This window comes from Zootoca vivipara, chromosome 3 (assembly GCF_965207765.1).
Source record: "Zootoca vivipara chromosome 3, rZooViv2.hap1.1, whole genome shotgun sequence".
Lineage (NCBI taxonomy): Eukaryota > Metazoa > Chordata > Lepidosauria > Squamata > Lacertidae > Zootoca > Zootoca vivipara.
Window position 1 is genome coordinate 8,917,426 of NC_142586.1, and position 16,489 is coordinate 8,933,914.

Here is a 16,489-nt window from a genome sequence, read left to right on the forward strand (position 1 = left end):
TATTATTATTATTAAATCAAATCTGGTATGCTTTCTGTTTCTTTTCTTTGGAATAATATTTTGTACAGTTGTACCTCCGCTTACTTATCCCTCTGGATACGTAAACTTCGGGATGTGAATGCAGCAAACCCGGAAGTATTTTTCCTGGTTTCGCCGTGCACGCATGTGCAGAAGCTGTCCTCCGGTTGCGAATTCTTCAGGATGCGTCCTGACCTCCGGAACGGATCCTTTTCGCAACCAGAGGTACCACTGTACTTGATTCTGTTCCAATTTGAATATGTACCTTCAGTAAAGGAAGAATCACTCAATATCTGTTTAAATTATTTGCGGACCCAATGACATTTTTGCTCAATTTTTAGCTGCAATTCCAGTGCAGCTCTGTGCAGTTGTAGCAACCTCTTTTTGTGTGCTCAGATTCACCAGATGGATTAGCCTCAATCATGTGTAGCACGTTGATGCCAAGAAGCAGCTCTCGCTGTAGAGCAACCCATTGTGAGCAGCATTCCTCCCTTTCAATGGCTACGGCAGACTTGGAGTGAGAATATATTGTGGTGGTGGTAGTTGCTTTGAAACTTTAGGTAACTTTCCTCCAGCCTTTTGGGGTGCAGCTCTAGTTCAGGTAGCATTTTGTGATTAAAGGCACACCAATTAACCCTTCCAACACTTGTTTTCTCAACCTGTTTTAGGAGTTCGAAAAATAACCACAGTAAAAAGAAAGGTCCTCGTACACCTAGTCCTCCACCGCCAATACAAGAAGACACGGCACAAGGAAAGAAACACAAGGAGAAACACAAAGCTAAGGAGCGGTTAGAAGAGAAGCCAAGGGAGGTGAAAGAGAGAGGCCGTGACTTTGAAAGACACAATAAAGAGAAAAAAGAGAAACAAAGGTATTTATTTGCAGTATTTTTAATGTTTGTGTATAGTAGTTTGTCAAGCTTTGCTACATATGTAATTCATAGACTACTAAACACTCAAGGGCTTATGTCCATCTTGCCACCACTGAAGGCTTTTGATTTGTAGTCTGTTTACCTTTTCCTGATCACATGATACACTACAAGTCTTGGAACTTACTTGTTGCGATCTGAAAGTGCGCCAACAATACCTGAAATCCAGAAATGGAAGGCAGTCTTCAACAGGGCCCACCTTAGCTAAGTGATGACCATTTGCAGCACATTTGGCATTTCTTCCTGCTTCCCTTCTTTATTTACAGTTGGATGGGAATTGAGTTTCACTTGGCTTGTTCATAGTCTCCCATGGCTGCCAAGCAAACCTTGGTCTCATCAGCTAGGATATCACTGTACTGATGACAGTAAACCTTGGGTAGCCCACGGGTGGTTGGCATAGTGGAACTTGGAGGACCTCAGAGGGAGAACATTTTCAGGAGGTTGCCAGCAGCTACTTTGTGCCGCCACCCCCCAAACTGGATAGCAACTGCCAGGTCTAACAGCTCTCACCAGTGCATTATCGAAGGACTGCAGAAAGCTCTGAGAAGGGTGCAAGTTCATCTCTAGCCAAAGACATGCTGACCAAAGCCACAAGCAGTCTCCATGTCGTTGTTGTTGATACCATGTACCTATTGCTGTTTGTATATTCCTCAGAGATCCCTCAGAAAGTTCTCATAGACAGAGACGTTCACCTAGTCCGGAAGAACAGTCTGGTAGTAATTCTTCTCCTTCAAGAGAATATTCTCCTACCACAAGGAGAAGGCAAACATCTTGGGCTCCAGCTAAATCCAGCAGCCATAAACATTCTCTTTCGCCATCTTGCAGGTAGAGTAATTACATACTGTATATAGATTTGTTTATTGGTTGGTTTGTTTTTAAAAACCAGTTGTAGGGATATTTTCTTTGCACCCAGAAAGTTGAAATACCGAACTTGTGTAGCCCAAATTAGGCTGCTTTCCATGTTAGCTACAATATTGATTGGTGTGATTTGATACGCACATGCTCAATTTTGTTGCCAAAGGTGGTATTACCATTTGGGGTCCATACATAAGTTGTTTAGAGTTCTTGTGAGAAAGAGCCATGGGATTAGTACAACAATAATAGCCTGAGACTAGTCTAACACTTCTAAAAAGGTCAGAAAATGGAGCATCATCTCTCCTGATTAGATATGAACTGTACTCCATAATTGTTATATTAACTCCATTCCAGATTCCAGATAGAAGTTTGCAATTTGTTTCTCATGTAGACTCATTGCTAGACAGAATTTAAAATACAGTGGTACCTCGGTTGTCAAATGTAATCCCTTCTGGAAGACCATCCGACTTCCAAAGCGTTCGACAATGGAGGCTCAATGGATGGTCCTCAGAATCCATTGAGAAAATGGAGAAACGCGCCTTGGAAGCCGTTCGACTTCTGAGGTGCATTCAAAAACGGAAGCAATTACTTCAGGGTTTTCAGCGTTCGAAAGCCGAAACGTTCGGTTTCTGAGACGTTCGAAAACCAAGGTTCCACTGCAATCCCTATCTGGAACATATATCTATGCAAGCTATCTGAATGCATCAGCTGCCATTTTAGCAAGAAGCTAGCAGCTTAAAGTGATAAACCCTAAGTCTCTGCATTATTGGTCATGTTACTCAGGATCAAAGTAGAACATCACATCTCAAATAATATTGTTACATACTATGTCTTTGGATCTCACATTGATGTTATTATATATTGCATAAAATGATTGTCAGAAAATTACTTGCCTTTCTGAGTCCGCAACATTATCATTTTGGTCACAGTGTAAGCTACCATAATTTCAAATCTGATGGGCAACATTGTTATGAAATTATCTGTAAATATTCTTTCGTGCATCAGAGAAATACTTGGTAAATTTAGGCTAGTTGTATTGGATTCATTTTCATCAGTTGAAAAGGTGTTGTATAAGGCTCAGGATGTTCATTCCACATATTTCCCCCCGATTTCTATGTCTGCAGGTCTGCCTCACCACCAACTCAGCACCATTCTCCCGTGTCCTCAAGACATCACTCTTCCTCATCTCAGTCAGGTTCTTCCATTCAGAGACGTTCTCATTCACCACGTCACAAAAGAACTCCTTCTCCCTCTTACAAAAGGACCGCTTCCCCACCTGTAGGCCGTTCCTCATCTCCATATCCTCACCGAACCTCACCTTCTCAGCAAAAACAGACCCCTTCAAGGCATCGTTCACCAGTCCGAGAGAGAAGCCGGCATGATCGTGAACGGATTTCACAGTCGCATGATCGTGAGCGGATTTCACAGTCACATGATCGACGCCACGAAAGGAGGGATGGTATGAATAGGGATAAGAATAAAAGCAAACTTTATATTCGTAGTTCGTAAGAACATTTTTTTAAAGTTACAAGAGGCCAGGCATTATTTCTCCCAAGACTTGTTAAACTCAAATATTGAATTGCTGGCTGTTGTATTAACTACAAAAGACAGCATTACTAACATCATCAAGCTTATTGAGAAAAGTTAATGGAGTTGTTGATCTACCGGTAACAACTCCTGTCCCGGGAGTTAATAATAAACCATTAGTAAAGCTTTTAGAATAAAAGAGCTTGTCGAGGAAGAAAATAAATATGCTGCTGCAAAGGGAAGTTACTTCTCATCACCTTTCTAGAATTATTTGAGGGTGTTAACAACTTTGTGATCAGTGAACATTTACCCTGATTTTTCAAAAGTCTTTGTCTCTGTGCAAACACTCCTGTGGAAATTCAGTAGGAATGTCATAAATGGAAAGCACTTTATTTTATTTTATTTTATTGATAACTGGTTAAAGATAGGAGGCTGATGGGTTTAAATTAGTCACATTGGTGAAAGTCTGAGCTGATTCAGAATGACTTCTCTGAAGTGGCACAAGAGTAGAATGGCAGAAGAGGAGCAGGATGAGTGCAAAATCATAAAACAAAAACAAAACTTTGCCTAAATCAGCAGTCTTTGGAAACCATAATGTAAAATTGCTGTGAACAGAGCTCAGTGTGTTGCAGGATAAGGGAGATGGAATGCAATATTTTTTGTTTTGAAATATGTTTAAAATGTGTTTTGCCACAATAGCTTGATTGATTGCATTGGATATATATCAAGCTTTGCCTGGCGCATTGAACAAAATACACACTACCCCCCTTCAAAAGAGAGTGACAGAGTTTGTGTGACTTTTCATTTAAGAACCACCATCACCCTTTAAAAATGTCCCTCTGCTTCCAACGTTTCTTGTAGTTTTAATAGATTGCAGTTTAATTTTAGAACTGTTTGTGCAATTGACTGTTCAACTGCAGGTGTACTAAATTCCCTTTCAGAGACGAGAGGAAAAAGGGGAAGAGAGAGAGAGACTCGAGAGGAACGTGACTATGACCAAGAACAGAGCACTCCCAGGGATCACAGAGACGATCGAGAATCGAGGGATGGGCGGGAGGGGCGGGACCGAAGGGAAACCAGGGATAACAGAGACCGTCGGGATTTAAGAGAATCTCGAGACACTCGGGACTCACGGGACACAAGGGGCTGTAGCAGAGACAATAAGGAAGGTCGCGATCAGAGAGACCTGCGTTCTGCACGGGACACCCATGACTACAGAGACCGCGAGTGTCGAGACTCCCATAAAAAGGAAGAGCAGTATTTGGAAGAATCACGTAGCTATGGAAGAACCCATGGCAGAGAAGAGAGCTCTCGTTCCGAAACGAGGACAGACTCGAGAAGTGAGAGTAGAAATGAATCTAGAACTTCCGGAAGAAGTAGAGGAAGAGGACCTGAATTATCGGACAAAGGTATAATAAATGAAACGCTGGGTTTTTGTTGCATGATTAAATTTCTAAATCGTCATGAGGCAAATTTCATTAAAGTTGAACTGTTTTCCTTCACTAAATCTCCTTTCACCATTAAAATTCTGTTGGCCTTCTGCCCCACTTACGAACTACAGACACCATCCTGTTTAATTTATCCTGTTTAATTTATCTTGGGTATTCCAAAGAGTTATGAAATACTTAGGAGCAGATGGGTAATGGGAAGGTAGAAATCCATTTGATTATTGCCTTTTTAATAAGCATTTGCTTTTAAGTGTTAAGAAATCTAATACTAGACTGTATTTTTCTACATCACCACTCTGATCCCTTCCACCTCTGCTTGACATGATTGCCCCTTTCACAACAGATTTCATACCCAGTAGGTAAACTATCAGGTTTAGAGGATGCAATTTTAATTCACCAGTATACCTACTGAGAAAATAACAGTGGTAGTGAAATTCAACAGGGTTGGCCCACTTGTGTGGCAGACTTCCGCTCATACAAATAGGATTGCCCTGTGGTCTCCTCCCCTGTCCCGGACTCCAGATCCATTTCAGAGGGTTACAAGACACTGCAGCATATTTAGAGACTTGCAGGAGGCACAACACTAGCTCTCGCCATACATGTATTTTTAAGTTAAAACTAATTATAAACATGTTTAGATTATAAAAAAGGTTTTAGCCATCCTGTAACCTTTCAGCATGGCAGCAGGCCATCTCCCTGTGCTTTTCAACATGTATGTTTTCATTAGGTAGTCGAGGAGCAAGGGGATCTCAGGTTGACAGCCACAACACCAGCAGCAGCTACCACGACAGCTGGGAATCTCGGAGCAGTTATCCCGACAGGGATCGCTACGAAAACCGTGAACACACGAGGGATTCTTCCTTTGAAAGAAGGCATGGGGAAAGGGACAAGCGCGACAACAGAGAGAGAGGTAGGCGCTGTTTATACTTTATCAGTAAGCAGCTGAAGCAGAACAGTTTCCTAAGGACAGTTATGCAGGGGGGAGAGTGACTGTTAACAATTTAATAAAGAGGATGGGCTCCCTGCATGAAAGAAAGGCAGGTAGAAAGGGTCTCCCCAGAGTGAGAGACTGGCAGAAAAAGTAGGCTCCCAGGTGGAAGAGTCATCACCTCTGTATGTGGATAAATGACAGGGTATACATGATAGAAATATGCTGAAGGGCCTTACAGGTATTTCCCCCCCTCTTTTCTCTTGCTTTTTTATCGTTTGACTTTTTAAATATTCTGTAGCGGGTGACGCTGTGGGTTAAACCACAGAGCCTAGGGCTTGCCGATCAGAAGGTCGGCGGTTCGGATTCCCGCAATGGGGTGAGCTCCCGTTGCTCAGTCCCAGCTCCTGCCAACCTAGCAGTTCGAAAGCATGTTAAAAGTGTAAGTGGATAAATAGGTACCACTCTGGTGGGAAGGTAAACGGCGTTTCCGTGCGCTGCTCTGGTTCACCAGAAGCGGCTTAGTCATGCTGGCCATATGACCCAGAAGCTGTACACCGGCTCCCTCGGCCAATAAAGTGAGATGAGTGCCGCAACCCCAGAGTCGTCCGCGACTAGACCTAATGGCCAGGGGTCCCTTTAACTTTACCTATTCTGGTAAACTAGTCTGTAGACTAGTTTGATTTTTACTGTATTTTATCTTGAAAATTGTTAATAAAACATTTTTTGTGGGGGGGAGAAGGAAATGGACTGACTGTGGTCCTGTTGCTTCAGTGAACAAGCTACAGTAGTTGTTAACTAGTTTGGTAACTTGGGCCAATATTAGAAGTCCAAAGTATTCGAAGCACCATTGTTTGGCTGATCAGTGGTGCCTGCAAATCCCATGTCAGGTGCAGGGCAGATGTAGGGTGCTTTTGGCTTGGCCAGAGTGGCCTTATGTGTCCACTGGGGAGGCCTGCCAGACTCGCGGGCTGGAAGTTTCCTTCTGCAGGAATACACGAACAATTAGCTGGATGTTGAAGTCTGTCTGTCTGTTTATCCAGGGAAATGAAACCTGTTTTATCATTTTAGATCCGAGACCAAGCTCGCCAGTACGACACCAGGGAAGGAACGATGACGTTGAACGTGATGAACGATTAGAAGAGCGAAGGGGAGATAGGGGTGAAGACCGAAGAGATGAAAGACAGAGGGAGAGGGAGAGAGAGCGTGAGCGCGAGAGAGAAAGGGAGCGCGAGAGAGAAGCTGAACGTGAACGTGCCCGTGAGCGAGAACGCGAGAGAGAAAGGGATAATAAAGACAGGGAACGGGACAGGGATCACGACAGAGAAAGAGAGAGGGAGCGGGAAAGAGAGAGGGAGCGAGAACGGGAGCGAGAAAGGGAACGAGAGCGTGAACGAGAGAGAGGGCGTGAAAGAGAGAAGGAAAGGGAGCGCCAGAGAGAGTGGGAGGACAAGGAGAGAGGAAGAGAAGAGCGCAGAGACAAGAGAGAAGACATCCGGGAAGAAAGGGCCCCACGAGATAGTCGCGAAGAGAGGAAGTCAAAGTAAGTTTGGTTTTTAAAAGAAAATGAACTGATACTTAGAATGGCCAGTTTGGCAGCCATAGTTGCCTGTAGCACCAGACGGCAAAAGGACTAAATGCCTCTATGGTTAGGCCTGCAAAAGGATAATTGATTGGGGATCCATTGAAGGTTCATATGCCATATGGTAATTATTATTTTTAAAAGAAGACTAGCGCACACTTTACTGATCCCTTGTAAAATTTTGATTTCATAGACTCATAGAATGGTATAGTTGGAAAGGACCCCCACAGGTCATGTAGTCCAACTCGCTGCAATTTGTTGCAGTTCTGTTTGTTGTTATGGTGAAAGATGAGAGATTTCTTAGAAGTGCATAAAATTTGATTATGGTTTTTTTGGCCTGATATAGAAAACGTCACAGAAATGAAAGTAGCCCCAGCCCTCGTAAATCACCTAAGCGCCGCCGTGAGCATTCACCTGATAGTGATGCCTATAACAGTGGAGAAGATCAGAGTAAGTAAAAGCATGCAGTCCCCATGCTAGATGCAGATTAGAAGTCATTGCTTTCATTTCGCAAGCTGAGATAGCAAAGGATGACTTAAAAGTATATGGGTTTGTATGTCTGTCTGTATTTTATTTCTGAGTTGTATGTACAAGGCTATCATTCTTGCAGAGATTTGCTTTCTTATCTTGCAGAGATTTGCATTCTGCATTTCAAAGTCCGTCCTACTTCTGATACTTACCTTCCCCTCCCCATTTTAGAGGCACTTTACCATGATCATAAAGATGTGAAAATGTCAGAACATTTGCAGATTAGCTGAAAACATGAGTGGAACTTGAAAAAAAGAAGAAGGCTGAGTTTACCACAGAGCCTGGGGCTTGCCGATCAGAAGGTCGGTGGTTCAAATCCCCACGATGGGGTGAGCTCCCAGCTCCTGCCAACCTAGCAGTTCGAAAGCACGTCAAAGTGCAAGTAGATAAAAAAGTACCGCTACAGCAGGAAGGTAAACAGCGTTTCTGTGTGCTGCTCTGGTTTGCCAGAAGCGGCTTTGTCATGCTGGGCCACATGACCTGGAAGCTGTACGCCGGCTCCCTTGGCCAATAATGCGAGATGAGCGCCGCAACCCCAGAGTTGGTCATGACTGGACCTAATGGTCAGGGGTCCCTTTACCTTTACTAACATGTCAGTCTGCACGTTCTCCTTGACTGTTGGCTGTGTGAGTACAAAACTCCAAAAATAAGAACTTAATCTGGTTTACCATGTTTATTTTACTTGTATTTAGTAAACAAAGCTAATAATTTTGAAACTGCCAGACTTTCCTCATGCTGTAATTGCAATTGTTATCCATTCATTGCAGATTAGCTTATGAAACAGAAAATGTTCTAATTTAAAATGTCAGAAACATTTTCACCAAAAGTACATCACTGTTAAATGTGCAGTCTGGCCAAAGATATTCTAGGAGTATCCTTCTTTACTTTCAGGTGGTATTTATAGGATAAGGAAACAGTGTATATGTGTATTGATGGTGGTTTTCTTATGAGCATCTTTCATGCCGAATGTGTTTGTGTGTGTGTGTGTTTTTTTTAAATGGGCATTTAAAAATGTAACTGGCAATGGACGTAGAAGGAATTCTGCCCCTTAATGTTGGATATGTGCAGGCCACTTAGTTGTGACCTAAGCGAGACAATCAGATGTAAGGGCCTGTTCAGAAAAGAAGTGTCATGACTTATTTTTCATCTTTCACAGACGAAAAACGCAGATTACTGAGTCAGGTTGTACGACCTCAAGAATCACGCTCACTTAGTCCTACACACCTTTCAGAAGACAAGCAGAGCCGGTGGAAAGACAGCGACCGAAAGCCGGAGAGAAAGGGCAGTTCCAGACACTATGAGGAAAGTGATTTCAAGGACCGGAGTTCCTCTTCTGGGGACAAACAACGAGAGCAGCGGGAGACCAATGAAAGTTCAAGGAGCCGGGTCCAAGAGAACATAAGCACCCGGGCTTCTGAAGAACGAGAGGCTGCTGACCATGCGCACGAAGATAAGAAAAAAGTTAAAATACAGAAAAAGACTACGAAGAAAAAGAAAGAAGATGACGTTGGGGTGGAGCGCTTCGTTAGTGAGCCGGCTCCAGAGAAAGCCCAGGTCTTTTCTCCCAAGAAAGCTCAGAAAAAGAAAAGCACTGAAAAGAAGCGCAAAAGATCAAAAGGAGATTCTGAGGCTTCTGAAGAGGACAGCGGCCCACACCAGAAAAAGAAAAAAGGCCCAAGGACACCACCAGTAACCACCAGAGAGGAGCTGGTAGAAGCAGTGCCTGAGAAATCTGTGGTCGTAGAAGCTGCGCCCAAGAGAGAGGACACAACGTTTAGCGACTGGTCGGATGAAGACGTTCCAGAGCGTGGGGAAAGTATCCTGGAGAGAGGTTCCGAGGAGCCCCACAGAAATAGCCATCGCGCACGGACTGAAGCCGTGGAGCCCCCTCACGTGGTTGAGGAGCCCCCTCACCATAAACCTACTGAGGAGAAGAGAAGCAGCAGTCTTTGTAGCAATCGGAGCCGGACCTCCAGTCGACTTCGCTCGCCCTCCAATGATTCTGCACATCGTAGCGGAGATGACCAGACCGGCATTAAGAAGATCCTGCATGGCAGCGCTGGTGACAGAGAGAGAGAGAGGAGGTGTCTAGAAATTGCTGCCGGAGAGCGGAAGTCGAGGATTGATCAACTAAAACGAGGGGTTCCCAGCCGCAGCACCTCTTCAGGTAGTTCCATTTGTGTTTCTCTGCTTGCACAAGCTGCCTCTGCCCGGTTTCCTCAAATTCTCATAATACCTCAGACCTTTGCTAAGCATCAGCCAACACCAGGGAGAGGCTGCAGTATGGTGTGCATCTCATAATCTTTAGCCTCATAAAACAATTCCCCTTCATGGTTTGAAGGTTGGTTGTTGGTTTATGATTTTCCTGATGCTACACCAGGCATCCCCAAACTTCGGCCCTCCAGATGTTTTGGACTACAGTTCCCATCTTCCCCAACCCCTGGTCCTGTTAGCTAGGGATCATGGGAGTTGTAGTCCCAAAACATCTGGAGGGCCGAAGTTTGGGGATGCCTGTGCTACACCCTCTTTAAGTTTTGAAATTGATTTGTAGACTTCGTTATTGTCTTCATTAATAGTGTGAATTTGGACCCAAGTAGCCCCCAAGGTGGCTTTCAATTTAAAATGGCATCATAAAACAATAAACAAACCATGGTGCCTTTTCAGACCATGGAACATCTTTAGATGTTCAATGGCAACTGGTTAGATCCTTAGTAGCATCATGTATTCCAAGGTGGTACTATCACAAACATATCATATTCTGCCCTTGCTGATTGGGGATAAATATTTCATTTTGACAAAAATGTGGGAAGGTGCATCCAAACCTTCTGCTTTCCAGGAACCCTTCCCAGATTGACTCATTTGCTGAGGGAGCATTTCCTATCTGCCAAAGAAACCTAGAGAATTGTAGGGGTGGGGGTATCAAGGGAAACTGTGTTCTAACAAACCAGAAAATCAGCTTCAAATGGGAAGAGCAAGAAGAGAACTGGCGGAACATGGCTTATTCTCAGCCAAGCTCTGCTAGGCGTGTAGTCCATGTACAACATAGTCATGCACCTGCTTAACACTTTTATCCAGATCGACAGGATTCAAGGAGCCACAGTTCCAGGCGAAGTTCTCCTGAATCAGATCGCCAAGGTCATTCCAGATCTGGGTCCTTTGATAGCAGGGAAAGGGTGCAGGAGAGAGACAGGCATGAGCACGATCGGGAACGGGAACGGCGAGATGCGAGGCAGAGAGATTGGGACCGAGATACAGCCAAAGACTGGCTAAGGAACAGAGAGCGGGACAGAATCCGCGAACGAGAAAGACTGCGGGAAAAACGGAGGGATACAGATCGTGAAAAGGAGAGGCTACTCCTGGAGAATCCCGAGAGAGATCGAGGTGCCAATATTTCCTCTCAAGCAGAGTTATCCAAGCACAGTGAAACAAAACCGGGCAAGGAGCATCCAGAATTTGAGGTGATCTATTTGGACTCTACCTCCCTCGAGAAGGAAAGGCTAGATAAAGACTTGGGACCTTTGCAAGGATTCGAAGATGGGGTTGAAGCTGAGAAAGTGGAACATGTAGAAGGTGATGTATTATCGGTCTGTTTTGGCTGTCCAAATACCTGAATGAGTCTTCTTGGTGGAGAATTGAGTGTTTCATCCTCTTGCTTGAGGGCTCTGATCTTGGGTCCACTTCACAACACCATCTCAGCAGTGTAGCCAGAGCCCTAAACAGTGTAGATGCCTCTAGAAGAGTGTGTTTGACTCTTCTTCCATGACCTCCAATGCAAATCATTCTCATTCATCACCTTCCCTCTCCCTCTCCCCCCCCTCTCTCTCACACACACTTGCTCTAATAGGGTTGGGGAGGGACATGGACATTATCTGCATTCTCTGTGCCCTGCTTCCTGGAGCCAATTGCAGTGAGGAGTTTATGCCAAGGGAAAGAGACAGGAGGAAAAGGTTGCAGCGTATTTCTCCCCGAACACTGTTTCCCTGCTAACAAGAACAGTAGGCGATCCTAATCTCATCTCCTGCAGCATGTTCAGTTGGTGCTTAAAAAGACAACAAAAGTGTGTATTTAGTATGGAAAGTTTCTTGTTAAAACTCTTAACCAAATAGGTTTAAAAAATTCTTCCCAAGTATAATATGCAGCTCACATTTGATTTGGATCCAAAAGCTGCCACCTGCTCACACACAGAGGGGTGATCTCTGGTTTTTGCCCTTTGTGCTTCAGCCACCCACATCCCATGCCATTTCAAAGAGGGGCCCAAGACTCTGGATTTTTTTTGGGGGGGGGGGAGAAAGGCAGCTTTAGTGGGATCACTCTTCAATAAATTGAACTGGACTCTCAGACATTAGGATCCAAGCCACGGAAGGTCTGCATTTCATTGATGTTGGTATTGGTGAGCTTGAAAGTTCAAATAGATATGTTTTGCCACTGTTCTTCTGTAGGTGGAGATGATGAAGTCAAAATAGATGATATGCAGTCAATGGGATCTGGTGCTGGAGAATATGAGCCAATTAGTGATGATGAACTGGATGAAATTTTGGCTGGTGATGCTGAAAAAAGGGAGGATCAACAGGACGAGGAGAAGATGCCAGGTGAGTTTTAAGTAATCCTTTTTATGTCAGGCATATGTGAATTGAAATAAATTCAACCCTTTTGTTTTATGTCTACACAGCTTCTATGTAAAGATAATCTGTACTCTGCATCCTGCCTAATTTATACACATTAAATGAATGGCCTTCATTTTGTGATTTTGCTTAATTCCACTTCTGTTAGTCATGGGAAAGGGGAGAGAAATTTTCCTGTTCTCTGAAGTTTTGTATCCCATCTAAATAATAGAACAACCTATCAGTTTCTGGTTTGTAAACAGTGCTTAAAGTACAGCTTCCTGGTCCAGATCATGGGAAACCATAGTTTTAAGAAGGCATGACTTCAACACCAAAGCTGGGAACGTGATGGGAGGGGAAAGGAACCGTTGTGGCGTAGTGGTTAGAGTATTGGACTAGGACCTTTAAGAGCAAGGTTTGAATCCCCACTCAGCCATGAAGTTCACTGGGTGACTTTGGTCCAGTCACCATCTCCCTACCTCACAGGGTTGTTGTGAGGATCAAATGTGGAGGAGAACCATATACACCACCTTGAGATCCTTGGAAGATAAAGGTGGTGTATAAATGTAATGAATAAATATGGATGCAGGACTTGTTCCCAGTCTAATAAACCATCATTGGTTGTGATGTCTGAACCCAGCCACATTCCACTTGGGCCAGTCACTGCCTCTCCTCCTAATCTACATCACAGGCTCACTGTGGTCTGGAACCCCAGCAAGGTGAAAGTGTGGGATTCTGCCTATCTGATGTTGACCAAAGGGTAACGGCGGGCGTAGCCGAGTTTTTGGTAGCAGTCCTCCAAGGAGCAGGTTAATAAGGAAAATCCCAGATTTTATTTATACACACACACACACACACACACGTCTATGTATCTAACTGCTGCCTTTTTTATATATATTTCAAGGCTCTTATATGTGATTTTCTCTTTTATGGTTTTATTCGTAAAATGCCTAATAAAGGTTTGATAAGTGAAAAAAAAAGTGATTAACTAAGGAGGGGTAGAACTATGTATGCCACCTTGAGCTCCTTGGAGAAAAGGTGGGATATAAATGCAGCCAATAAGATAATAATCTTTAATAGCCAAGTGACTTGGAAAGAGATAAAAATGTGCTACGATAAAAAAAAAATTAAACCCTAAACTTTAACTTCTGTCCAATTATTAAGTCTTGGCAGAGCCAGAATGAAGGAAAGTCTCTCTCAATCTTTCTCATCAAGGAAGAAACTTAAGAGATTCCTCTCTTCTCCTCCTCCACCCCCCTTTGCTAGAGAGTGGCCGGCAAATGTCACTTAGTTTATTCAGAAATAGATGTCCTGTGAATTCCAGATTTCTAGCCATTTAAATGACACTGGTATCCATTGTATGGTAATTAGTGAGAGACCATAATTTTTTTCCAGCTCTGCCTGATATGTACTGTTGAGAGGAGGAATAACTTCTTTTTTTGTGTGTGTTTTCAGATCCTGTGGATGTAATAGATGTAGACTGGTCTAGTCTAATGCCAAAGCAGCCCAAAGAGCCGCGAGAGGCCGGAGCTGCTCTTCTGAAATTTACTCCCGGCGCTGTTATGTTGAGAGTTGGCATTTCCAAACAACTCGCCGGCCCTTCACTCTTCACCAAAATTAAAGAAACATGCCAGAGAACAATGGAGAAACCTAAAGGTAAATAATTGGCTTGACGGATCTGTCCGAATGAAGGTAGAAAAACATCCAAGGATTTCGTTAGTTTTGTATAAAGGTAAAGGGGGCCCTGATCATCAGGTCCAGTCGTGTCCGACTCTGGGGTTGCGGCGCTCATCTCGCTCTATAGGCTGAGGGAGCCGACGTTTGTCCGCAGACAGCTTCCGGGTCATGTGGCCAGCATGACAAAGCTGCTTCTGGCGAACCAGAGCAGCGCACGGAAACGCTGTTTACCTTCCCGCCGGAGCGGTCCCTATTTATCTACTTGCACTTTGATGTGCTTTCGAACTGCTAGGTGGGCAGGAGCTGGGACCGAGCAACGGGAGCTCACCCCGTTGCAGGGATTCGAACCGCCGACCTTCTGATCAGCAAGCCCTAGACTCTGTGGTCTAACCCACAGCGCCACCTGGGTCCCAGTTTTGTATAGGCTGTATCAAATCAACTGTTTGAGATGTCCATTCAAGTAGCAACATGCCCAACAAGTATGGCATGCGTAAGGGGTTTGTGAATGTGTTGGTGCTCTGTTGAAATATTGAAACGTTGCGCACAAACCATCCAAGATCCTTGTAAGTGATATGGAAGATAATATTTACTCTCGCTATAAAGTATCCCCAAGTGCAACATTTTAGTTTTCTGTATAGGAGTGAAAAGCCACCGTTCACTTACCTGAGGGGGAAATAAAGGATACCCTTGGGGTGTGGGCCAAACATAAGTCATGCCCCTGATGCCCCTGGTAATCAAATTTGGTGCTCCCTGCTGCATCGTGCTCCTTTTACTTTAGTTACACACACTCTTGACATACATAGTACAGCTGTATATTGGTGTCTTATCCATCATTTTAAAAACATTTTCTTATTATATCCTTTATGTTGCTTTTCTGTAGATGCCGAGAACTTATTTGAACATGAATTTGGGGCCCTGAACATGGCTGCCCTACTGCGAAAGGAAGAGCGATCTGGCCTGCTGTGTAATCTTGGTCCCTGTTGTAAGGCCCTGTGCTTTAGGAGAGACTCTGCAATCCGCAAGCAGCTAGTCAAAAATGAAAAGGCAAGTGCACCTAACAGGCCACCGCATCACAGAAACACATGTTTAACACTCAGTAATTGCAAAGTGACTTGATCATTTAACTTTGAGACTTGTTTCTATGGAATCATCTTTATATGCATCTAAACCAACCTGATGTACCTTCCCCTTGTTTCATAAGCCACCTAGTTAGGTTTCTTCTGCAAATGGGTTTGGTACTTGTCCATATCCCTTTTTCCCCCCTTTTAAAATGTGGCAGAAATTTTATAAATGACTGAACACTAGAGGCTTTTAAGACCTAATGACTTCTCACTTTAGTGGGTGTTTTAAGATGCTCTTCTCCCCTGAAATAATTTTAGATACCTGTGGAAATTATCATTTCCCAGACATACTGCTGAATGTTCTTCCAATAAACCAGGCACTGTTCATTAGCACTAGTTGTGTAGCATATTCTAAGTTCATAGGGTGACAGTGTCTGAACTCACCGTGCAGCTGTGCCTAACTTAGCAATTGTTTTCCATTCAAACAGGGCACAACCAAACAAACCTACACAAATCCTCCAGTAGTAGACAATGAGTTACTGCGGTTGAGTCTACGGTTGTTTAAACGCAAGACTGTTCGTCAAGTTTCTGGACAAGAAAAGACAGAGGACACTAAGCTCTCACAGCCATATATCCCAGAAATCTGCATGTCCTGAGCTGGTTGGTGTCTCTGGCCTTTTCACTTTTCACTGATAACAATTGAGGTTTCCATCTTTATTCCTGTGAAGAAGTATGTTTGTGCTAGAAGAGGAAAACACTTTCCATACGTACAGTGTGCATTACGAGATGGGATAGCAAAGAAGGTTGCTCGTACAACAGTTCAAAGACCTTTCTGTTTGGTTCACTGCATGTTTTTAGTACATCTAACTACAGATCTTATTTAAGAACTCACTTGTATTTAAGTGTGTGAAGATGTCCATTTTTTGAGACTTGTTTTGTCACCTGCTATTAAATTTTTAAGAAAAAACATGATTTTTTAAAAAAGCTTGTGTATAAAGTTTCTTCTGCAAAATTTTCTTACCAATAAGATTTGTTTACATTTAGTGCAAATCTGTGCCTCTTTTAGACTGTAGCGTTCATGTCAAAAATACAACCACATAAAGTCTTGTTTTCTCAATGTGTGAACACTGTATTGTTACCTTCATTTTTGGTTAGCATAATTTAGTTTCAGCAACACAGAAGCTAATAATGTGGTAGTTCCTTTTACAGGTGAATGCATTGCTTTTATAACAGTTGCTTCTGTCTTCCTAAGTGCAAACACTTCCCCAACCAAAGGTAAATTGTTTGCTTGGCTAGTAAGAGAAACACCTGTTCCAGGGAACGAGGGTTGGGCAAGAA

The 16,489-nt window shown here is 43.5% G+C and overlaps 1 protein-coding gene across 17 annotated transcripts in view; it reads left to right on the forward strand.

Moving 5' to 3' along the window:
- ZC3H13 (zinc finger CCCH-type containing 13) overlaps nt 1-16,276 on the forward strand; it is a 47,173-nt gene extending 30,897 nt beyond the window's left edge. For all 17 annotated transcript variants that reach the window (XM_088667177.1, XM_035110187.3, XM_088667176.1 and 14 more), the window contains 13 exons: nt 687-887; nt 1,599-1,769; nt 2,924-3,258; nt 4,268-4,735; nt 5,502-5,684; nt 6,774-7,245; nt 7,631-7,734; nt 8,969-9,979; nt 10,888-11,382; nt 12,252-12,401; nt 13,869-14,069; nt 14,971-15,134; nt 15,640-16,276. In XM_088667177.1, the coding sequence (XP_088523303.1) occupies nt 687-887; nt 1,599-1,769; nt 2,924-3,258; nt 4,268-4,735; nt 5,502-5,684; nt 6,774-7,245; nt 7,631-7,734; nt 8,969-9,979; nt 10,888-11,382; nt 12,252-12,401; nt 13,869-14,069; nt 14,971-15,134; nt 15,640-15,807 (4,123 nt within the window). In that variant the 3' untranslated portion in view covers nt 15,808-16,276. The remainder of the gene's footprint in view (nt 1-686; nt 888-1,598; nt 1,770-2,923; nt 3,259-4,267; nt 4,736-5,501; nt 5,685-6,773; nt 7,246-7,630; nt 7,735-8,968; nt 9,980-10,887; nt 11,383-12,251; nt 12,402-13,868; nt 14,070-14,970; nt 15,135-15,639) is intronic.
- The last annotated feature ends 213 nt before the right edge of the window (nt 16,277-16,489 follow it).